Genomic DNA, 25,174 nt, shown 5'->3' on the forward strand with positions numbered 1-25,174 from the left:
CCAGGATTATGCTTTTTACAGGGCAGTTTTGTGCCTGATCGATCAAATTAAATTAGCACCTGCCACCTGAAAAATACAGGGTATAAGTGTTCACTGTGGCAGGTAAACATTTCAGGTCACCTGTCAACATGGCAGGACTTCCTATTTTGGAAATACTCAGTGATTAAGGATGTTATGGTAGACCCCCCACACACATTTACTGTAACAACAAAGACTAGAACACTCCTTGTTGTGCAATATATATTTAGCGTAAATAGTTGTGCAATTCACCTTTTATACTTTCACCTGGCTGCTATATCCCTAAACTGTTGGTTGGTAGTGGATTTATATTCTGTAAATTGTTTAATTTCTAGTTATTTATCTTTAATATTTTTGTATGCATGCATCTTGAGCTATCTTTGGCTCTTTGTTGTAACAATTGTTAATGTCCCCTCTGTGGGACGAATAAAGGTATTCTGTTTCTGATTCTGATATATCCCCTATTTCGATTATTTCGTACCACTTTGGTGGCAGCTGAGGACATTACTTAAAACCACCCTATTATGCTTTTGGGGTTTTTCCTGTTTCTGTCCCTCCAGAGGGAGTTTCTCTCCCACCCCCCCTACCTGAAACGCCTCCACTGGACTCCTTTGTTTCCTTTGCGACATAGTGAAGTCACTACATAACATTCACGCTTGTGTAGCACTCCAACTCTGGTTTCAGACAGAGGGTGAAAAGAGGCAGTATGAGAAAAATAAAGAACTTTTTGAACATTAAAGCATGTAAACATGTCACAGTAGAATAACAAAATACAAATATGAACCTGAAAAGGAGCATAATAAGGCCTCTTTAATATCTGACCCTGACGTTATTTGTATCTCCTGCCTAATCTGATTGCTTATTAAAAATATTACTAATCAAACATTCACGTTTGAATACAAAAGGTACATTCTTTTTTTTGTTTTGGTAGCGATGCAGTAGGTGTTGAAGCATTATGACCTGTTAAAACTGAGCTACTTGCCTCTGTACGTCTATATTCTGCAGCCAGGAAAAGCTTGAAATAATAATCCTGCCCAGAAATGTAGAGGCACTCATGTATTGCAAAGCCTTGAGGTCTCAGATAATACACGGCAGCAGAGAGACAATGAGCAGTGGATACTCTGGATAACCGGATGAAAGGGTGATCTTTGAACATGAAACATTTAAAAACACCTCCAAGATGTCTTTCATGCTGCTACAGAACAATTTCTGACAGCAGCGGGAACATAAATGCTTTTTATAGTGTGGAGTAGTTATACACTCGTTACTTACTCAAGATGATCACACATTTTTCTGACAAAAATCAATCTGAAGTTGAGAAATAGTAATGCAAAAAGCTCTTTAACTTAAATATTCATTTGACTTTAGTTATTTTTTAATGCTGCATCAGTGAGTCTCTATACACCAATGGAACCTAAGAGCTACATGTTGTGTGGATTCAGGGAGGATGTGTTAGAGGAAAGCTCCCTCTAGTGTAGGAATGATTACACACACATTGCAATAACAAGGCATCACTACAACTGTTGACATTTTTATTTAGATTTTTCATTTTGTATTTGCATGGGTAAACCAACAATGTATATACACATTTGTCCCTTTGGAGAAATAAAAAAGCAAACATTAAAAGTGCATGATATGATAACAAAAGAGAAATAAATTAAACATGGAAGACAGTCTAATGAACTACTGAAAGTCATAACAATTCTCTTTAAGAAATCGAAAAGAAACTGAAGGAAAATGCAGAGGCAAATGCTAGAACAAAGACCCTAATGTTAAGTCGCATAAGAGTCTTGTGATCCTGGTACAACAAGAAATACAGCAAAAAACCTGAATACAAAAAATGTAACGTTTTATGAATTAAAAACACAATTAAAGACAATTGTCAAAGGGGCGATGTGCTGCATTCAGCACTATAGCGTTCTTTGTTAGCTTAAAAAACATTCAAATGAGACATTCATTTACTATGTATTTAGAATGCGTTGTTCAGAACGTAGTGCTGGAGAGTAAGCAGCTGCTCTCTAAAGCACTTATTTGCTTTTGTTGTTGATGAATCTGTGACTATGATTTAAAAATATGAGAGCTTCTAAGAAACACTACTGTTATGAACAAGTCTTCTCCAGTGGAGTTCTGAGTTTTTCGTGTAATGTTTGACCATTACAAAAAAAATTGAATTCATAAAAAGAAAAGCTCCTTGGTTTCATTAAAAAAAATACAAACTGTCCATTACAATTTGTTTTGCTTAGGCTTCTGAAAACTTTCAGTTCGTAGAGTTTACATCTGAAAAATAACCTCATATATCTGACCTAAAAATAAAGAAATGTTTACGACAAACTCACAATACAAGTTATTCTTATACCCTTTAATATTAAGGACAACACACCACTAGGACGTCGTCCTAAAGTATTTGCAGAATCTGAAGTCTGTGGCTCAATTGAAAGATCTTGGTATTTCAGTTTCAATGGTTATTGAGATTTTGATTCAGTGGTAAAATTACACAAAAATGATGCATTAAATGTCATTAAGTGGAACCTTTTATGACAGCCGTGTCACAACATACTCAATGCAGGAATCTGTAATCTTAATTAACTTCTGCTTTATGCATTTTAACCAGTCATCAGAAATAAATAGTGGAGCTGCTTCAATGCATGTTTGGATGCTGTTTGTTTGCTGATAAACTGCCTGTTTTAAATACAAAAAATAATAAAAATCACATCATGATTGCAATGATTGACTTGACATTAATACTATAAAAAGTATTAACCAATCATTTTAATGTCATTGTTCATTATATACTGCAATATAAAACTACAAATGGACTATCTTTATTGCATTTAGCTATATATATATATATATATATATATGAGTTGCATTTATATTAGAGACTGGCCACATCTTGATCAGCTGAGAACATTTCAACAGGGGTTCATACACCGTTATCGCTGAATCAATGGAAGGCTATTTCACAATACATACATGAGGCTATTTAGTCACCACATAGAGATGATCGCATCCATAGGGTTGTCTCTGCTGGTGTACAACAGGAATTATTTAACATCTTGTCAACATAAAAAAGGCTGTAACCTACCCGCTCGGTAGGAGCACCCAGAGAGCACAGATCAGCAGAATTACAAAATAAAATACTGCGTAAAAATATATAAACATTAATATGGTGGAATGGGTAAAGAAAGGATATAGATGTTGAATCTTTTTAACTGTACAGATGAAATATTCTGTCATTTACAATTTCTAAATATTGGAATGGTGTGCAAATAAAGCAATGGAATATACCGGCCATGCTCTGCACTTTAAACAGCTGCAGACTCTTGCATAGTTAATGAAATGCATGCACTAGCGTTTTCATGCAATACTGCATTCCTTTATCTTTCGCAATTCTGTACAAAAAAACAAAACAGACAATATCTGCAGTGAGGAAAATGAGATGAAAATATTCTCTGTCAAGATGTGTATTTTTTTTTAAATCCCATTTTCAGCAAGTATGTGTTTAGATTGATTGGAGATGTATATACAGTGGGGCAAAAAAGTATTTAGTCAGCCACCAATTGTGCAAGTTCTCCCACTTAAAAAGATGACAGAGGCCTGTAATTTTCATCCTAGGTATACCTCAACTATGAGAGACAAAATGAGAAAAAAAAGAATCCAGAAAATCACATTGTCTGATTTTTAAAGAATTTATTTGCAAATTATGGTGGAAATTTGGTCACCTACAAACAAACAAGATTTCTGACTCTCACAGACCTGTAACTTCTTCTTTAAGAGCCTCCTCTGTCCTCCACTTGTTAACTGTATTAATGGCACCTGTTTGAACTCGTTATCAGTATAAAAGACACCTGTCCACAACCTCAAACAGTCACACTCCAAACTCCACTATGGCCAAGACCAAAGAGCTGTCAAAGGACACCAGAAACAAAATTGTAGACCTGCACCAGGCTGGGAAGACTGAATCTGCAATAGGTAAGCAGCTTGGTGTGAAGAAATCAACTGTGGGAGCAACTATTAGAAAATGGAAGACATACAAGACCACTGATAATCTCCCTCGATCTGGGGCTCCACGCAAGATCTCACCCCGTGGGGTCAAAAGGATCACAAGAACGGTGAGCAAAAATCCCAGAACCACACGGGAGGACCTAGTCAATGACCTGCAGAGAGCTGGGACCAAAGTAACAAAGGCTACCATCAGTAACACACTACGCCGCCAGGGACTCAAATCCTGCAGTGCCAGACGTGTCCCCCTGCTTAAGCCAGTACATGTCCAGGCCCGTCTGAAGTTTGCTAGAGAGCATTTAGATGATCCAGAAGAGGATTGGGAGAATGTCATATGGTCAGATGAAACCAAAATAGAACTTTTTGGTAAAAACTCAACTCGACGTGTTTGGAGGAGAAAGAATGCTGAGTTGCATCCAAAGAACACCATACCTACTGTGAAACATGGGGGTGGAAACATCATGCTTTGGGGCTGTTTTTCTGCAAAGGGACCAGGACGACTGATCCGTGTAAAGGAAAGAATGAATGGGGCCATGTATCGTGAGATTTTGAGTGACAACCTCCTTCCATCAGCAAGGGCATTGAAGATGAAACATGGCTGGGTCTTTCAGCATGACAATGATCCCAAACACACCGCCCGGGCAACGAAGGAGTGGCTTCGTAAGAAGCATTTCAAGGTCCTGGAGTGGCCTAGCCAGTCTCCAGATCTCAACCCCATAGAAAATCTTTGGAGGGAGTTGAAAGTCTGTGTTGCCCAGCAACAGCCCCAAAACATCACTGCTCTAGAGGAGATCTGCATGGAGGAATGGGCCGAAATACCAGCAAGTGTGTGAAAACCTTGTGAAGACTTACAGAAAACGTTTGACCTCTGTCATTGCCAACAAAGGGTATATAACAAAGTATTGAGATGAACTTTTGTTATTGACCAAATACTTATTTTCCACCTTAATTTGCAAATAAATTCTTTAAAAATCAGAGAATGTGATTTTCTGGATTTTTTTCTTCTCATTTTGTCTCTCATAGTTGAGGTATACCTAGGATGAAAATGACAGGCCTCTCTCATCTTTTTAAGTGGGAGAACTTGCACAATTGGTGGCTGACTAAATACTTTTTTGCCCCACTGTATATACTTCTCGTATGAAGTACAGTACTTGTCTAGTTTTCAATGGCTTTTATCGAGAGTCAGCCATGTTGCATCTTTTGGTACATTAAACCTCGGCTTTCTTAGTCGGAATGATGATTATCGGATTATTGCTCTACTACTACTACGAGTGAAATAAAAAAACAACAATACAAGCTTTTTTTCTGGATTGGAAGCAACTGATAACAAAGTTTCATGTTTGTCACTTTATGACAAATAATTCCTGTGACATAATACAAAAATGAAGTGATACTAGGGACATAGGATTGTTCTCTTGAATAAAGAAAGGTGGGAAAAAAAGGGAACAGGGTGCAGCAATAAGAGTTTTGTACATAAAAGTTGGGGGCCCCTATCTAAATATAGATTACAAGCAATATACAGTATGAATGTCGAGTGAAGAACAAAGTGTAAGGGCATGATCCAGCTCTGAAATGCACCCTACTTAATTACAGACTTTTAAATAGGCAAACAAAACGGTGAAAGCCAGAATGACGGTAAAGTGTCCTGCTTTGATCCAAAGTGCCATGCACAGGTTCCTGATAGATTACAATGTTAAGTAGAAAAAGAGCAGCTACAGGAAAACCAGCACAGTGAAACAGCAGTGTTATCTCCATGGCCCGAACAGTTTGAACACAGTAGCCACTGTTACATTTTTGTTGTTAAGGTAGGACATTTAAATGATCGTACAGAATGTTATTCGACTGGATCTGAATTTTACATTTTTTGCTGTGTTTAAATGACCAAGATAGTATGTAATGTTAGGATAAAAGTGCTTCGATGGAGATCTTGTTGTAAATTGAATTACACATAACCATTTTTGCTATGTTTGGTAGCATTTAACTTGCATTTTTGTTGATTTACAGCTAATTTTGATATCATGAGACATAAAAAAATATAAAAAAACTGCTCTCAAACTCTTACCCCTGACCAATATTAATGTCACAACATTCCAGATGGAGTCTCATCAAGGCTACTGATTTGCACAGGCCATTTAAATAACACACATGCGCATTTCAACTGAGTGGTATTTCCTCTGAAACCATCTGAGAACCAATGTAAACCTTTTAGGTGCTACAGAGAAAAAGTTGAGAGAAATATGTAGATCTATAAGTACAAGCTTATGTTAAATATTTAAAGTATAACCTACTAATGGTTAGATTTTAACGGCATAACCACATTCATTCGTTTAGAACATACACTATGCTGGTGTCTAATGTATGAATATTGCATTTGCATGTGGGGTAATGCTACGATGATAATGCTGAGTGTTCAAAACGTCATGGCAGCTGCTGTTTCTATCATTTTACTGCAAGATAAATGTACCGTGCAGTGTCTGATAGTTGAGAAGATTCCGCCTAAATAACCATATTTGAATAAATTGATCAGCGCCAATAGAAATTAAATTGCTCAATACTCTGGTTCAGCCTGATGAAGAAAAAGATGACATTCTCCAATGAGGTACCACAGGTTATGATAAGTGCTGCCACAGGTTTCTGGCTCACTGTAGTGTGTGTTGTCACAGTTCTGAACATCAGCATTTTTTTTTAAAAGATGCTCTTTAAGAAACATCAGATCCAGAGGAGCATCGGTCTGCTACAGCACCAGGTGGAGTAAAGTGACCCCTGAACATCGAGATGAATGAACCTTAACCATTCAACACTACTGTACGATATGTCTTGAAAATCATAAGAACATATTAAGATAAGTACATTAAGTGAGAGACGTGTGTGTGTGTGTGTGTGTGTGTGTGTGTGTGTGTGTGTGTGTGTGTGTGTGTGTGGGCTGCTCAATTATGGCAAAAATCATAATCTCGATTATTTGGGTCAATAATTGTAATTGCGATTATTAAATGCGATTATTCATTGACTTTAAAAACATCCAGTAATTGGTGAAAAAAAATGTGAACAGTATGTTTTTAACAGTTTATCACCCTGAACTTTAAGTATAATTCAACTGAAAAACAACAACAATTATTATAAAAAAATAAATAATAATAATAATAATACAAAAATAATCGTTTTATTTTGATTACGTTGTTTTCGTAATTGTTGCAAGCCATAATCATAATCGCGATTAAAATACGATTAAAATACGATTAAAATACGATTCATTGAGCAGCCCTAGTGTGTGTGTGTATATAGAACTGTATTAGGTAAAGGAAAATTACCTTTCTATACAAAGTGCGATAAAACAACATTCCTACTCAGTGATGCATACAGTAGTAGTAGACTACTATGTTCCCAAAGGCTACATTTGTTTCCATGTACAGTATTGAAAGGCGCTTATTCATCTTGCTCATGGAAAGGGAAGAAATGGGTTATTATATACTATATACTTTGTCAATATCTGTACATTTATATACTTTTTAAAAGGATTTCATTCCAAACACACCGTCCCTTTGAGGAGTTAACTCCGATAAGTTTGATAAAATACATTTCTATCAAAAAAAGTATTAAAGAAAAATAAAGTTTTAAAATATTGGAAGACTTTTTTTAAAGTTTGTACCGTTCCTAATTCTTTATCGTCTCAAATCTTTTTTTCTGTTTGGTCCGGGGCCTGCCATCACCTCAGTATTTCTATATTCTTTTATGGTTCATAATGTAAAAAGTTTTTTAATTATTCTCAACCGTCTTAAATCATGAAATTACTTATTAGTACCAACAGTATGCTAATGCTTTTTCTTCTTTTAGCTTCCATCAGCATAACACATCTAGTGACAAATACTAAATGCTTATTCACTATTATTTGGGAATGAAACCGTGTGTGTGTGTGTGTGTGTGTGTGTGTGTGTGTGTGTGTGTGTGTGTGTGTGTGTGTGTGTGTGTGTGTGTGTGTGTGTGTGTGTGTGTGTGTGTGTGTGTGTGTGTGTGTGTGTGAGAGAGCATCACTCAGAATTTGTCCGGAGATGATCTCTGATGTTATGCTTCTGCTTTCTATGTATTAAATGCTTAGAAATCAGAGCGGTGAGGTTTAAGCATCAACAGCCATCTTATTTCCATCTGAATCTAAAGAACGTTGTCCTACAAGACAACATATCGTTGGTGCATACAAGGTGAAAAAGCTTCTTACTCCATTCACTTCTCTTAATGCACAAGCTGCTGCGTTTTAAATCCTCCGACTTTGTCAGCAGGATATTTTGCAAGAAAACTAAACTTAATGTTTGCCGCATTTCAAAGAGATAACACGCCTCTTGTCTGAAGGGAATATAATTGGATTCCAAAAGGCAATTCTGACAGCTGTCATATAAGCCTCCAGTACAACCAAAAAGGAAGTGGTGCACAGCTGAATGCGTATTGCATGCTCATGTGCCTGCCTTGCCAGAAAAAGCTCTTACACGTCGACAGATTGTCTAACTCGCATGAAAACCCTACCTAATGCTCAAAAAGTGTAATTGATAAGGATAGGCACAGCCTTAAACTAGAACTGGTGGCATGCCAAGCAACTGTTTGGCATCTGAATATGCAGATGATTGACAGTACTTTCTTTTTTTCCACTACAGCTGACTGCCAGTACTCAAACCTCAAAGCTAGTATTTGATGTCAGAGTGCAGAAGCATAACATCAAAAAAGTGTCTCTTTACAAATACATGTGGTGCTCAGTTTAACTCAGGCACAAAGAAAATAGCTGCATCATGTTAGTTTCAAACTACGGATGTATCATTGAGGCCTCTTTGTTGTACGTGCAGGAGATTGCGTGCTCGACGACAGCTTGCGGGAAGATGCCATCCTTTCCAGAGGTTTCTTCCCGTTAGCGGGAGACTTGAGACTTACTTCAGAAGTGGAAGACTTGGACTTGCCGACGTTTAATAGAGAGCGACTGAGAGAGCTGGGGGGCCTGGAAGACTCCTTTGTGTCCGACTTGTTCTCTGTAGGCGCCTGTGGAGACACGGCGTCGCCCTTCTTTCCTGCGTCTCCACCGCCGTCCTTAGCTTGTCCGTTCTGCTTGCACGTCCTCTCTGAGGCCTTCTTAGCGACCAGGGTGCTTTTCCCCAGATCAGCCGACCGGCGGCTTTCCCTTTGTCGGAGGGCGCTCCTTAAGAACGACAGGCCCTTTTCCTCAGATTTGCTGCTGCGCTGCAGGTCTCTGGCGGATACGCTGGGGGAGCGTAAGCTGGTGACGGAGGAGCTGCTGCTGGAGCTCCGCACGGATCTCCTCTCGGGCCTATTACTTTCCCCGCTCTTAGAGAAGGAGGAGCGGCTTGCCAAGCTGTCTCGGAGACTGTCCACCAGAGGACTGGTGTGCATCGAGTCCCTGCTGAAGCTCCTCTCTACAAGCCTTTTCCGGCTACAGCTGTTCTCTGTGAGGTTGGAATTCTTCTTTGCCGTTGGCGAGGGAGAAGCGGAGGACTGAGGAGTGGAGCGGACTGATGGCTTACGCTGCGGCGTTGCGTCGAGAGGCTGAGTCGCCACCTTTGTTTTGGAGGGAGTCCCAGAGGGCGTCGAGATGCTTTTCTTGGCACTTACAGTTTTTTCTTTAGTATTGCTTAACTTTTTGCCTTTCACAGGAGTGCTGGTAGACGTCTCAGCAGCGGTGGCCTTATGGATCGAGCACAAACGCTTTTTGGAGGTTTTCTCTTGCTCTACTTTGTTGGAAGACTTCGTTGAGCCTGTGCTTTCCGCCTTTGAGGCGAATCCCCCGATACTGCTCTTACGTTTCTGTTCTTTGGAGGGAGTAGCTTGGGCGGGAAGAACGTTTTGGTCTACAGCTGAAATCTGGTTGTTATTTTCAGTTGCCTCATTGTTGGTGCTCTTCTTCTCTACTGGAGTGGGAGCCCTGCAGTACACCATGTCGATGAACCTCTTGTTGTTGTCCTGGTCGGTGAAGTTGCTCTCCATCATAGAGAGGGGAGACCTGCTGCCAAAGTAGCGCTCGTGTCTGCTGTAGCTGCCAAAACAGGACGTAGAGACTTTGTCATCACATGCCTCTCCGATCCTCTCTAGAGGAGGGGAACATCGAGAGTCGAGGGAGAAACGGGAGGGCGAGTTGGATCTCATTTGCAGCTTCGAAGCCAGAGACCAGGAAGGCTTCACCCCGCTGTCGCTGAAGGCTAAAGGGCTAGCAATGGAAGACCTAGAGGACAGGCTCTGGCGCTGAATGCTCCGCACAAAGGGGCGGATAGAGAATCCTCCTAAAATCAAAATAGCAGGGTTTTCTGGGTTTAGAAAAGCTTAACTCGATTTCAATTACTGATAAAAACACTCAATTCATCCAATTGACAACACCATTTGTATATGATGCATATATGCATAATGGGTTGTGAGAAAGATGTAGTTAAATATCAGTTTGCCTGGCCATCCGTTTCTGGAGACTTTGCTGAGGCTGTATTCTGGAGGATTAAAGTGAGAGTACATTTATATTAACCACACACAGCAGCAAAGCCAACATCTTTATTTCTCCACTGTATGGAGCTCAGTCAAATGTGTTATTGCATGTTTCTGTCAATTATGACACATTTGGATTCACTTTTAGCTTTTTCCTGCAATCTTCCTCCATTTTGGGGTTTGGATTTGTTGGCTTATGTGCTGGAGTTCCTGACTCTAAAGAGGAGTTCTAAAATAAATGTATCTTTTGATTATTTAGTGTTGGACTATTTACAGAGTTTTTCTGTTGACATTTTAATAAGGCATACATAGTGAAAGCAGAGCAGTCTCTTTCAAAGCGTTTCCTATAACTGATATTTTGCCAGATGCAATCTGTATTATAATGGTTTTGGTTTCCTGAATTTAAAAAGTGTCAAGTTTTGTCTGTTGGGTGGATGGACATGGTGTTGCACTATGAAAATCTAAAGCTAACTGAACTGTGTGTTTGTTAGAACTCTGAAGTGTTAAATATGTGTCAGGAGACAGCAGCACTTCATGTGTAGGTTATACCTGACACCTGCAAAATCAAATATATTTAAAAAACCAATATAAGCAATAACTCACCATCATCTTCATTGCGTTCCACGGGGAACTCCACAGACTCAGCCAGTGAGGCCAGAGAGGTGCGTCTGGACGAGGCTCCGGAGGCCAGGCTGGCCGGCCGGCTGCCAGGCAACCTGTTGATCCAGTGATCACACAGGGAGGAGCTGGTGGAGCCTGCACAAACCGCAGAAGAACACTCTAGTTACCTTTAACATTTCAGAGCCACAAAAAGGCATATCTTTTTTTATTATTTTCCCCAAAATAAAAAGTGAACTGTACAGTGTGTGTAGTAGATTAATGCCAATACAAATCATAACAGCTTATAATCAGTAATCAATGTGTTTACATTGGTTCATTGGTAACTTCTGTCAAAGTGGTGTTTCTGTGGTATATCTTTTGTGGCTATATTCATGCAAATATTGCAATAAAACAGTTTCGAACTTCTCGTCGTCAAAACCTTGCTTTTAAGTTTGCTCCTTCCCGGCTTCATTCGGACTTGCAGGGGTAAGAAAACGGTGAGCCCTGTGTCTTTTTCCCTCAAGCTGGAGACATTATATACCAACAACATGTGTGCGACGTGAAATCCTTCTGCTGCACAAAAAGATTTAGACTGATCTTGGCCGATCAGCTAAAAACTGACCCATTTTTGAATGTCCATTTGGGGAATTATTTTACTACACAGCAGATATCAGACAGAAAGTAGGACATAAAAACTGACCAGCAACAGAGCTGTTGGCCGACCAGGAGGGAATGACAGTCCTCCGCTGGTAGAACAGTATGTAGGCCGTCTGCTGACACACGTCTTCGTCAGGTACTGGGGAAACCTCGCTGTCATCAAAGCAGTACCACTGACCATCAATGGAGTTCTTACAGTACGCTGTGAGTGCAAATCAAAGAATGGGTGAAGCAGTCCAACCCTCAAATCCTACCTTTGAACTAGAACAAGTGTTTATAGCGTTACCTGTGTAATGTCCTCCATGCATGTTCCCGTGGTGGTTGCACACAGCGTACAGGTCGTACAGGTAGTCATCGGGGTTTCTGCCCAGGCCATATGGGCGTCTCCATGGCGACCAATGGGAAGGTAAACTCCAGCTGCTCTGGCTCCTCTTCACCATGTGAGGTGCCATGTCCATTCCCATCAGAGGGAACTTCACCATGTTCTGCATCTTCATCCGCCGGTCTCCCTCCTGAAACAGAGGCAACATAAACACATCCGCAGTTATAGAACAAATCTATTCTGACAGGAACCTTGAAGAAAACTCTGTAGCTACAATAAGTACTTAGGACTTGAACTGCTCAATTAGGTATTTTTTTATATCAGCCATCTCCTTCCTTACATGTAAGATTCACTTAGTAAAACCGACAATGGATGAAGGCTTCAGAAAAAAAAGGAAATATTTTTGGAAACACACCAGACTTAATGTTTCAAATGGTTACAACATGATATTGGCATTTCAGTTGCAAAATGACAAACAAAATGCGATCATCTAAATGGTGTCTAAACAAGAGCAACACTACATCATCTTTTCCCTATTACATTTGTTTACAACTGACATAATATTCAATTTGAATTTAGGAACTATCTGATCAAATAATGATATACGTCTACTATTTGGACATATCTGGTGGTACCATTTTTCAACAATCACTGCTACTAAAAAGTATTGAGATTTGAACACAAATTGAAAACAAAAAAAAACTTGATTTAAAATATAAACAAGAGTGATTCCATTCTTGATTCTCAGAAAGTATATCTGGATTCAAATTAGGGCTGCACAATATTGGAAAAAACTGACATATTTTTTCCCCTGCGATATATATTTCGTCTTTTTTCTAACTACCGGTATATTTAACCGGATGAAGGATTTTAGTCACGGACGTCTGGATCTTAACTGGTTGACTCGTCATACCTTAAGTCATGATCTAACATGTCATGATAATGCATGTTGCTTACCCTTAAATAAGGGGGTTCATCTGTGAATGAAGAAGAGAAGAACCTTTTTGTATCCAGAATAGTTCCAGATGGCAGATGTTGCTTTTCTTTTTGGAAGTAAATCTTCATTCTCGCCGGTATTGTCCTCCTGTGCCTCGCTAATTTTTTACCGGTGTTTTGATGGTCCGTAAACTAGCGGGGCGGGGCCTGCTGTGATCTGATCAAGAATGATTGTGATTGGTGGTTTGCTGTGCATGCAGAGCCTGCATGTCACTCACTCAAGTACCCCTGACATGAGAGCCGAGCAAGTTTTCCTTTTGTAGCAAGCAGCAAAATAATTGTAACATGACGTGTTTGAGTTAATTTATATATAATATTGCACGTTCTAAAAAAAGAAAAATGAAAAAAAGAATTCATAATTTAGTAAAATTAATTAATACAATTGCACGTCCCTGCGATGTGAATATCGCGCATGCGCATATCGTGGTTATCGCCATGACGCGATATATCGTTCAGCCCTAATTCAAATGTCAATGTCCTGTATGAAAAGTGTAGAGCTGTAATACCTGTCTGAACCTCTTGAGATGCAGTATGAGCACATCAGGCAGCGTCCACAGGCTGAGCTTAATGCGGCCCTGCTGCAGCTGCTTGCAGTGGGGACAGCGCCAGGCATCATCTGGGGCCAGCTGAAACACACACACATGCACACACCCATCAAGGACAAGCTCCAACCACAATGCTTATAAAATAGGTCTCACACGGTATAAAAGCCCTGAGTTTTCCCGTATTCTCCTCCAGAGCTATCGCAGGCAAGTCAAACCACACTGTATATGTAGGCCTGGGCTCAGTTTATTCCAAACATAGCATTAGAAGTCAAATACACAGAAAAACCACACAGTGAAAGGCTTTCGGAACTTTAGCAGAGGGGAGGAGACACATGTGAGGCTATACTTCAAAGTATACTCACCACTGACATGTGCCAGGGTAAATCCAGGATTTCTTTTTCCAATGTCAATCTACTGACAGTGCAGTAATCAACTGTGTGTGTGAGGCTGAAATGTTACCTCCTCCTCCTTGGTGTAGAGCTGTAAGCACTGAGCGAGGCTGCAGGCCTGCGGCTGATGGTGCTGTTCCCGGTGCAGATACACACTCTCAGCATCAGGAATGTACTCCTCCTCAGTGTGTCCGAACAGACTTTAGGGACATGAAGCACAGGCCAATCATTCAGCAGAGTCATGAGAGCAGCATCACAAGTTCTGTGTCGACATTCTGGACCGCAGTTAGGCTGTGAAATGTCTCAAGACAGCTGATCTAATAGATTGGCAAATTACAGTAATGAAGTGTGTCCTTTTTATGTTTATATCTGGCATTACATACATAACAAAATCATTTTCCTAATGTTTTTGCAAGATTTCTGAAAGTATTGGATCTTGACGGGTGGAGCAGCGTTAAAACAGTCTGATAAGCCGCTTCATAAACAGTAATCACACACAGGTTTAGAATATTAATTAAAAGTATTGCAGAGACTTTCCTCTACATGTTGAAAGATGATAATCTACATGACTAATGATCAAGATGTGGCTTTCATTTGAACAGCAAAGGGTGTGTGGTGTGCGCGTGTGTTTTAACCGCGCATTGTAATTAGCTTAAGTGAGGGAACTAGAGCAGACGTGTTGTTGATTGTGTGGGCGGAACTACAGTCTCTAGTGTTTATATGTGGTTTAAAACCACAACCGTTTCAAATTAATCTAGTAGATTAAGCAAGTTTATTTTTCAAATGCAAATGATTTGATGAACAGCAAAAGTTAAAAAAGGTTAAGTCCTGTAAAATATGGCTTGTTAAGATCTTTGGCTAAAATGTACTGAAAACTGTATTCTTTACTTACACATGTTGTCAGTGATGTGTGAGCATGCTTATTTATGGTACTGTGACAAGCAGACGAGTTACATTATGTTGAAGGAAAGGTATGAGGCAGGGATGATCTGAGTGAAGACACAGGGGTCACAATGTGGCATTTCAGTTGGGGCCTTCAAATACATACAGGTCATAAACTGTGGTCAAATAGATAATACTATTGATTTTTGTATTTAGTAACATCTCAATTGTGCTTTCTACATAATACATTACGAGGACAAACTTGTTGTTCTGCCTGTTAAAGGGGCCCTATTATTCAAATGTTCCGGTTCCATAATTATATGTTGTGCCTCTACTGTGACATGTTGACATACTTTAATGTTCAATAGTCTTTATTTTTCTCATACTGCCTGTGCTGCAGCACCTCTTTTCAACCTCTGTCTGAAACCAGAGCCCAGTCTGCTCTGATTGGTTAGCTGGCTGGCTCTGTTGTCCAACCGCTTATAGATGTCCTGCCTCTTAGCCTATCACGTACAATGAAGCACGAGCGTTACATAGAGATGTCATGATGTGAGGGAATTTGGGGATATTAGCCTATGCAGACCATTTACATGCACCAAACCCTATATAACACTAAAGGAAAGGGAAAACACCAAAAAGCATAGACGGGCCTCTTTAATTAATGTCACAAGGCAAGTCATTAAAAGGAATGGTTTAAGATATTTCAAATCACACTGTTTAATTTCATTTGATGTATGCTGTCTAGCTTTGTGAAATCCAATATTTTGTTCCCAATGACGACAACAGCAAACAAATGTCAACACCTGGCTTCTTTTCATTCTGTGCAGAACAAACATACAGTAGGTGAATACAAACAGAGCACAGAACATATTCAGATGTTTCACTCACTAGTCCTTGGTCTCTTTGTCCCATTCTACCACGATCTTCACATGTGAAGGCCCCCCTTGTCCACAGGACTTGTATGCTCTGCAGGGAAAACAATACGAGTTCAAAACACAAATGGGATTTCGTTTTTCGCAATGTAATTTAGTGTGAAACATTTCTGTCTTATGCCATATAATCCACATGCATTACACAGGGTTCATACACTCTTTCACCAATAAATTTCCATGACTTCTCCAGGACCTTTACCTAATTTTCCATGACCAAAAAAAGCAATCTTTCTCAGCGGTACCACTGAAAATGGTTTATTTTAACATGGAACAAGAAAACAAGGTCTGCAAATGAAACATGTTGTGCCTATCTCAAACAAATCAAACAGTAGGCTCACTAGCTTCTACAGGCTAAAGCAACTGAAATCTCTCACCAGCAAAATACCTCGTCAGTTAAATGCCATTTTACGTTTCATTACGATACAGTATTTATTATCATTATAGTATTACTATTTCGGCGATTAGATAAAATATAAATTATATTTGATGCAACTTTACTTACATTTCCATGACTTTTCCAAAACTTTGTGAAAAATATTGTTTTCCATAACTTTTCCAGGGCCTGGAATTAGCATTTTGAATTTCCATGACTTTTCCAGGTTTTTAATGACCGTAAGAACCCTGATCACTTAATTTGCTGTTTTAAAAATGGGGTCTTTGAGAAGGACATTCCATTAGAGGATAGGTTATTCCAATCTGGTGAATTAAATGATGTAGTTACTCTCAAAGAGCAGATACAAGTTAAAATATGATATATATTTCTGCGGTTATAATAGAATTGTGAGCAAAACCAGCAAATGATAACATCTAAAGAGCAATCCTCGTAGTCATCAAAGAAGGTATTGATCCATTGCAGTAATACCAGAAGCAACCTTTTCACTTTGATTCATGCACCACTATTGAGCAAGAAGCCGTGACTTGTTTTATTGATGCAAACTGATGTAGGTAAAAAGTCAAACATGCTAAACCGGCATTTTAACAAACAGTGAAAATCATGTTAGGGCTTGTCACAAAAGCAAGTATATAATAAGTCCCATCCCAGTTCCTCAAAGTCCAAGGTGATGTTTTGAAATGTCTTATTATGTCAGTTAATATGAAAAGAGAAAAGTAAAAGATCTCAAATTTTAAGAGGCAGAAAACAACATCGCCAAGTCTGTGCATGTTTGCCTGGTAACATTCAAATATCTACCTCTACAGCATGAATGCCTGAGAAAGTAATTATTATGTTACTAGGCATTTAAAGACGGCAAACGACTAAATCACAAATAGGAAAACTAATCACAGATTTTCAAACTTGTCAGGCATTAACCAGATGTTGAAATATAAAGCAGCAGAACTGACCTTTCCACAGTGGGGTGACACAGTGGTCGCTCATCTTGAGGAAGGAGGTAAGTGATGCCGACAACACCAACCACCCGGAGACTGAAAGGTCCGACCTATACACACACACACACACACACACACACACACACACACACACACACACACACACACACACACACACACACACACACACACACACACACACACACACACACACACACACACACACACACACACACACACACACACACACACACACACACACACACACACACACACACACACACACACACACACACACACACACACACACACACACACACACACACACACACACACACACACACACACACACACACACACACACACACACACACACACACACACCACTGTCAGCACTTCTCTAATCCTAATACATCTGGCTTGTTAACCAGGTGTAAATCAGACAGCTTCAGGGATTTCCGTTTATACCTAAAAGTTATGTCTCAGTATTTCACTGATAACAGTCTTTTTGGAAGCTGATATTTCATATTCACCAGCTTACTGTGTGAAGCATCAATTCATTTGCAGTACATTCAATATAAAGACAAACATGTTATTCCTGTTCCTACCTGGATGAATACCCCCGGCCTCAGAAGATGTCGCATTTTCTCCAGGATCTCTTTCTGTAGAGCATCCCAGGTCACAGTGCGCTCCATGTACAGTACAAAAGGCAGTCCGAACCTAAAACAAAATAATTTGCGTTGCTGTTAAAAATTCCTCTTTATTCAGAACTTGTTGTATTTTAGAGGTATACTGATAGCAGCAGAAAGGTAGAAGCAAGTATACTTTAATATCTTTTTAGCAGAAGTAATATGTGATGTTGATACTGAACAGACTTGTTGCATGTACTCCTCATACCATGCAGCCCTGAATTTGTTTTATGAGCTTCATAGTTGAGAAGAACATGAAAACAACACGTACGCATATTAGCATCAGAGAACATAGAGTATTTTGATTGTACCTCTTTCCTTGGTGCCCGGTACATGCCCTGTTGCACACCAGAAGGATAACTTTCTCTGGCCCCAGGTTTTTATTGGGTGATGCAGTTAAAGGTGTCAAGGCTCCTTGCATGAACGACGGAGTCCTGCTCATTTCTGTCCCATACTTTAAGTTGTTATGATTCAGGTTTGCCAGAAGACTTCCTGTGAAACATAAAAGCAAGTGTCGGTAAATTCCTTTCTACTAAGTTAGAGTGGGAAAAAAAGCTGAATAATGGGAGAAATATGAAGTGTAACTTACCTCTTTTTGTGCGTATGTTTTCCAGTTTGAAGGTCTCAGGTGTCTCAAAGGCAAAAATGGAATCACTCTCCTGAATGATTTCGAGATCATCGTCGTCATCACAAAATGAACGATGAAAACCGTCGTAGTACATTTCAGTCAGAACAAACTGAAAGAGAAGAAAGAAAGAAAATGAGTGTTTTTTTACCATTATGCAAAAATAGTCATCAGAAAATACCTCCTTATCTTGCTTTACCCCTTATTTACTTGAACTCCTGTAGCATTTTCATTCTGCCAGATTGAATCAATGTTAGCACTCAGGTTTCAAAGCCTCAGGGACAACAGTGTTTAAGAATATCTCTCTCAGTGTATTGATCACTTCACAAGAAAGATGGGTTTATAACAAACAGAGGAAGAGCTGGCTTTCGAAACAGTGAGTTTCCATTGTGTGACTGTAACATATATTCCCAGTGTGTCAGACCCGGAGCTGATAAGAGACAGGAATAGCACCTGGTCCATGGGGATCTTGGTCTCACGTGACACAGCATCTCTGAGGCGGTACACCGTGCTGTTGAGGGGAACGGCCACTCCGATCCTCATGCAGTGAGAGTACTTCCCCTGGTAGACCACCGTCACATACAGGGGCCTGGCAAACAACACAAATATTATACTCTATCCTGCGTTTGTTTAGTGAGCCTCACCGAGAAAGTGAAAGGTGAAGCCAACAGATGGTGATTCTACATGATGTACTATGGTAGCAAGGTTTCTTCTGCTTTAAACCCATGTTTGACAAGCGTAACGTTCGCTTATTTTCCCCATTTTTTTTTCTGTTCTGAATACACCCCTAAAGATTCAAGGCTTTATTGTCATTTGTACATTAGCTAAAGTGTAGATATGTCAATGAAAAACGTAAGTCACAGGCTCCTCCAACAGTGCAACATATATATAGGACATAGAACAAATAAAACAGATCAAATAGTGCAAGTAAATACAAATGCATTAGAAATAGTGCAAGAAGAGTCTATATACAAGTAAATGGAATAGTGGTGGTCTAATGGATAGTGAGGTGGGCTGAAGATCGGAAGGTTGTGAGTTCAAATCCCGCTGGGACGGCTGCTAGTGGAGCCTCGCAGCAACTCTGCTTCCTACTACTAAATGAGTGAGACTCAAATATCAGAAGTTCAGAACAAGTTTTAGTAGTTTCTATTTTATTTTTACTAAATTTACTTTACTCAGGGTTACAGAGAGGAAACCAGTTTTAAGATGTTGAAAAGTTCATTAAACATAAAAAGGCATTTCAAAGAAGTTGTGTTATTCTACATTTTGACCACAAGATTTTCTGATTTTACTGCAAATGTATATCGGTTCCAAATATCGGTTATCTGTCTCCTTGTTTACTAATAATCGGTATTGGTATCGGCCTTGAAAAAGCCATATCGGTCGATCCCTAATGCAGACAGATGGATGTTTATGGATGTTCTTTCATAAGTTCAGGTGTTTAACAGTCTTATGGTCTGTGGGATGAAATTGTCCCTTAGTCTGGTGGTTTTAGTCCTGATGCTGCAGAGAGAACAGTTTGTGGCTGGGGGGGATCTAAAATGAACACACTGCTGTTTTGAAAGTGCACACTTCTCCCAAACCTGTTTGCTGCTCCGCCTGCACCTTCAACCCCCGATACAGCCCTAACTCACCAAGTTACATTCCTTTTATGGAACAACACGTGCTAATATTTGCTTCAGGTTCTCGTAAACTTGTACGGTATGATCCCTTTTGAAGTCTTTTTTGAAAACCTTATAAAGAAATATTTACTTCAGCTATGTAATGTGGATTACTGTATAAACCAGTATTAGGTAGTCATGAACATGTGAAGACCTCTCAACTGAGCGATGTTGACTGATAACTCACCGTGTGTGGGGCAGTGGGATTGGTAAGGAGATGCAGAGGAAGGGATCAAACGTATTGCTCTGCTTTTGGCAATGTGGGCAAGTTAAAGATGATCTGTTGGGACAAAACGTCATCTCTAAATATGGCAGAAAGATAGCGTGGCGATGGTGGAAAAAACATGTTTTACTAGGTGTAAAGTCTACCTGTACTGAGCCTGAAACAGTTCTTGCACAAAGGACACAGCAGACAGGGGAGGAGAGGGCCCTTCCAAGCTTTGATCGTCTTCTTCTATAGGTGGCTGGCAACAAAAACAAACAGGTATTAATAGTCAGTCATATGTAATACTTCATAATCTAGTTAAAATGCAGTTCATGTATTCTGTTGTTATCAACTAGCTATAGGAAATCCAGAGGAAACAAGACCAGGCAGGTTTAGCTGAGCAGGACTGTGAAAGCAACTCATTAGTGTGACCAGAACAATATAAACACATATCGTGCAAAATAGATTTTCAATAACAACTTGAATAACTATAATCAGCTTCCTGGCCCCAAGGACTGTGTGGTTCAGAAATAAGGAGGAATGTGCCACAGGAAATCACTGTTTTTCAATTTAACACCAAACTATGCCTGTCTAAAAAAAAGCCACAAGTCTTCTAAACGTACCTTAATAGCAGGCCTGATGTTAGGGTTCCCTGTGTTCAGGTCCTCGTGAACTCTGTCCAGCAGCCACAGCAGAAACTCCTGAGCATCGTGCTGAGAATTCCCCTTAAACTGTATGGCATTTTTCGACACAGCATTCTGTAACAAACAGCGTGGTGATTATAATGTGTGCAAGGTCAAAACGTAAGCACTATCAAGTAAACTTAAATGTGGTGGTTATGAGGTTTCAATAAGTATTTACACAAGTACTGTATTTAAGTACAATTCTGAGGTACTTGTACTTTACTTGAGTATATCCATGTTATGCTACTTTGTAATTCTACTCCACTACACAATTCAGAGGTAAATATTGTACCTTTACTCTACCACATTTACGTAGTAACTTTATTTACTTTGCTGATATCGATTCATGATAAGAAAATATCTAATCAACACTTAAATAAGACTTTAGTTATATTAATATTGCTTGATAAACACATTAATACATCAATGATTATAATGACAATATATATTATATGATTCTGAAATGGGCCAATCTGCATCGCGTGTACTTTTACTTTTGGTACTTTATGTATATTTAGTAGGGATGGGAACGATTGATCGAATATTTGAAATTATTCAGGTATTCGAATATGAGAATATGAGTTATGAATATATGTATTGTAAAAAAAAAAATGTTTAGGAGGGGTTCCTAAGTTGATTACATATTATCTGGAATAATTCAATGTACAGTATACGACAGTGCCATAGCTACATGTGTTAGGTCTAAAGGTGTGTTTTGCTCCCCTCACCGGTCCCTCACAGCGGGCAGAGCTGCAGGTGCTGATCTCTCTCTGTCGCGTCCGGTTATACTTCACTCGCGTTTATGTCCAAATCCATCAGATCTAGCTAGTTCTAGCCAATGATATGGCTGCTGCCCCTCCCTACACGCAGACTCAAACCTCATCTTATGCCCAAATTCCAGCTGAGAGGGTCTTCTCTACAGCTGGCCTGATTGTGAATCGCCTCCTCACCCGCCTCAGCCTGAGTAGACATGCTCATATTCTTAAACAAGAATGAGTATTGAATAGCTGCATTCTGTGCATAGGCCCTGTTATAGGTTGTTGATCTCTGTTGTAATAGGGTCACGTTACCCTAACCCGTTATGTTGTTCATGTATGATCCCTCTTTCCTTTTAAAACCTAGTTATGTTTTAAGCATGAAAGCTAGGCCTATAGCTGTCAACTGTTCAAACTGTTATCACCAGTTCAATACATTTGACATATTCGACTTAGTTTCTATACTTATTTGAACATGTATTTATTTATTTTTTATTTATTTTTATAGGATATGTATTTCGGTTGATCGGTTAACCGTTTTTTGGGGGGTCGAATATTCGAATATATATTTGCTTTCAAATCTTGTCAATACTTTTGTACTTTTACTTGAGAAACATTTTGAATGCAGGACTTTGACTTGTAACACAGTATTCCTACACTCTGGTAGTTCTACTTTTACTGAAACAGAGCGTCTGAGTACTTCTTCCAACTCTGGCAGTATTGGCAAAGTACTTTTTCTGCAGAAGTGGCAAAAGTCATGCATTTACCTTGAAATCCCTGCTATGCTGCGGGGTGTACTCAAAGGTCCACAGAGCCCGCATGAGTCCTGACAGCTGCTCCGTCACCTCTCCTTTGGCCAGAGGACCCTTCTTGTGAAGAAGTAAGCCATTTGTCTTTGGTTTGTCCTCTTCCTGCTCATCGCCTTTGTAATGCTCCAGAACCAGGTACTCAGCGAAGAGTTCCGTGTTGCTGAGACACTGCAGGATGGCATTCATGAAGCAGGTGTTCCCGTGGTTTTTCAGCCCTGACACTCCAGGAACCCTGTCTCCACACAGCAAACCCGCCAGGTCCCCATCCTCCATGGGCACATCTTTACACCCAGGTTTAAAAGAGGAGAACCCCCCGTCATCTTTCTCATCTTCTGCTTGCACTTCAGATCCATAGTGTGATAGGGCGGTCAGAGTCCGGATGAATCTGCCCATGAAGCTGCCCACAGAGCGCACAGAGCCCCGCCGGAACAGCTTCTTGCTGAAGCTCGACTTCTTGTCCTTGGTTGCGGCTTTGCAAGACATGATTTCTCTTTCACAGGCTTTACAACTCAGACAGGTGTGATGGGAAAGATTAGAGCCATGTCACTGGCTGCTATCTGCTGCTCCATCTCAAAACGTGCAGACAGCACTAGCTGCTGGCATCGTTAGGGGTTATCTGACCTTAGCTAGTAATATCATTTTTAATCCATGTTTTCTTCAAAAGCATGCAGCCGTAATTTATCCGTGTAATCTGTCAAATAACGTTAGAATATCCTGCACTGTAACAACACCTAAAACACTGGCTAAAGTCAATTACACAACGACTTAAAGGCGTTTCATAAACGTTGCTAAGGTCTCTTGTTGATGTCTGAAAGTTGCTCCAGAGTTACCTTGTTTTTGCAGTTCACTGCCCCGCAGCAATGAATCAACATCGGTTTTGCTGTGAGCTATTGCTTAGCTAATTAGCTAACGCTAACGCTAGCTACAATAACAACAAGAGCAGCAGAAACGGCAACAGTCCTTTTCCGCCGAGATGTTCAGGTCCAACAGAAACTGATATTCTGCCATACTCTGCAGTTAACTGCAGCTGAAGTAAGGAGAGTGTCCTACATTTGGTGAACCTCACATTTGTCACATATTTGGAGGCACATTCAGGCTAAGATACAAAAACCTCAAGCAGAATCGTTTTAGATTTTCTTCTTCTGCTTGTTTGTGTTGGCAAACAGTGAGCTGGTTCACGTCTGTATCACCGCCACCTGCTGGACTGGAGTAAGAGCAGCAGCATGGCATTATATTATTTTTAGTCCAGTAAATAGGCCATATCAGCCATTTGATTTGCCAATAATTTAATTTTACATTAGGATAAATTATAAAAATTGAAAACTACAGGTGAATAAGCTGAAACCTTATAGATATCACTTTGAAACTTCTGTAGTTGATAACGTAGTTTTTATGCATAGGCCTACATTTGTTTAATTCCAAAAGACAAATGAAAAATTGTCATTTTATGTATTATAAAAAACAAAAAGAACAAAATGTAAGAATTAAGACATTTTTTCCCACTGCTCTTTGTCAGTTCACTCTTTTTCCTGAAGGAGGCACAATGAGTCTAAATATTGAGTAGCCTACTTGCAGTTATTATAGAAAAAAAGTGTGTGGCTTTTGTATCACCAGAGATGTGTGTGTGCAATATGTATTAATTTGTATGTCTTAAGAGAGTTACATAGCAATGAAGCATGAATACTTTCCCATGAATTTTGAGTGGATTTAAAGTGGGAAACAACATCACTTACTTAATGGCAGGGTGTGCACTGCATAATTGAATTAAATGGATTTAAGAGTGTGAGTGCGGAAACATTGTGAGTCAGTTTCTAATAAGCCTTTTAGCAATCTAAATCATCTTTTGAGGAGACAGAATTATACATTTCCCACTGAGTTGGATGGAGAAGGTGGATAAAGATTGAACAGAAGAGGAAATACCCACAATTATCTTAAAGATTTAATTTGGCCAAATTAAGCTGTTAAAAAGTGATGGAATTAACACTTGTCTATTGAAATCTCTCAAGGAAGAGCTTGCCATTGGCACAGTACTGTTCAGATATTATGAGTGGTAACTCATTTCAGTTTATTATTTTGTCCTGTAATTAGAGCACAGCAAAATAAAAGACAAGTGATAATCCAAAAAGGGAAATAGATTTGTATTGTGAATGTTAATAAAACATCTTGGCAAATTGTCATATAGCATATTGTAAATCTACTCCAAAGTCAACATCTTCAACACTCTATGGTGCTGCACACACTGCATAGAGTGATTGTTAGTTTAAAGACTTTGCGATAACTCAATGGAGTCTGAGTGTTAGCAGAAACTAAAGTGCTGCTGTTATGCTCATCATGCACATTTCCCGGAGATAATAAGATTTGATTTTGGAGTGACAGTAGCTTTGTGTTGTGCTGATTAGCCGCTTGTTCGCCCCGATGGAGTGATACTGTAAACACAAAGTAACACTGATGGGCACACAGGATTATTGAGATGAACATCTGTCTGATGTCATTGTGGGGGTGCTCCAACAATCCTAGCACACACAAACAGATCGAAGAAGAAAATTGGATTGTCCAAGGAAAATTGGATCTGTGCAAGACACTGATTTGTGTGCCCCAAAAACCCATCCATGTGTA

The 25,174-nt window shown here is 39.6% G+C and overlaps 1 protein-coding gene across 1 annotated transcript; it reads right to left on the reverse strand.

Annotated features, from left to right (window-relative positions):
• Positions 1-1,536: 1,536 nt before the first annotated feature.
• usp31 (ubiquitin specific peptidase 31) lies at positions 1,537-23,683 on the reverse strand. The gene is made up of 16 exons (XM_079643645.1): positions 22,517-23,683; positions 20,935-21,069; positions 20,476-20,570; positions 20,294-20,386; positions 18,899-19,034; positions 18,410-18,557; positions 18,132-18,312; positions 17,740-17,851; positions 17,147-17,241; positions 15,762-15,839; positions 14,062-14,191; positions 13,564-13,683; positions 12,026-12,251; positions 11,783-11,941; positions 11,086-11,238; positions 1,537-10,289 (listed from the first exon to the last, which is right to left on the reverse strand). Exons 1-16 carry the CDS (start codon positions 23,039-23,041, stop codon positions 8,818-8,820), a joined length of 3,858 nt encoding a protein of 1,285 aa, XP_079499771.1. The 5' UTR covers positions 23,042-23,683; the 3' UTR covers positions 1,537-8,817.
• Between the last annotated feature and the right edge of the window lie 1,491 nt (positions 23,684-25,174).

This window comes from Notothenia rossii, assembly GCF_949606895.1.
Source record: "Notothenia rossii genome assembly, chromosome: 8".
Taxonomy (NCBI): Eukaryota; Metazoa; Chordata; class Actinopteri; order Perciformes; family Nototheniidae; genus Notothenia; species Notothenia rossii.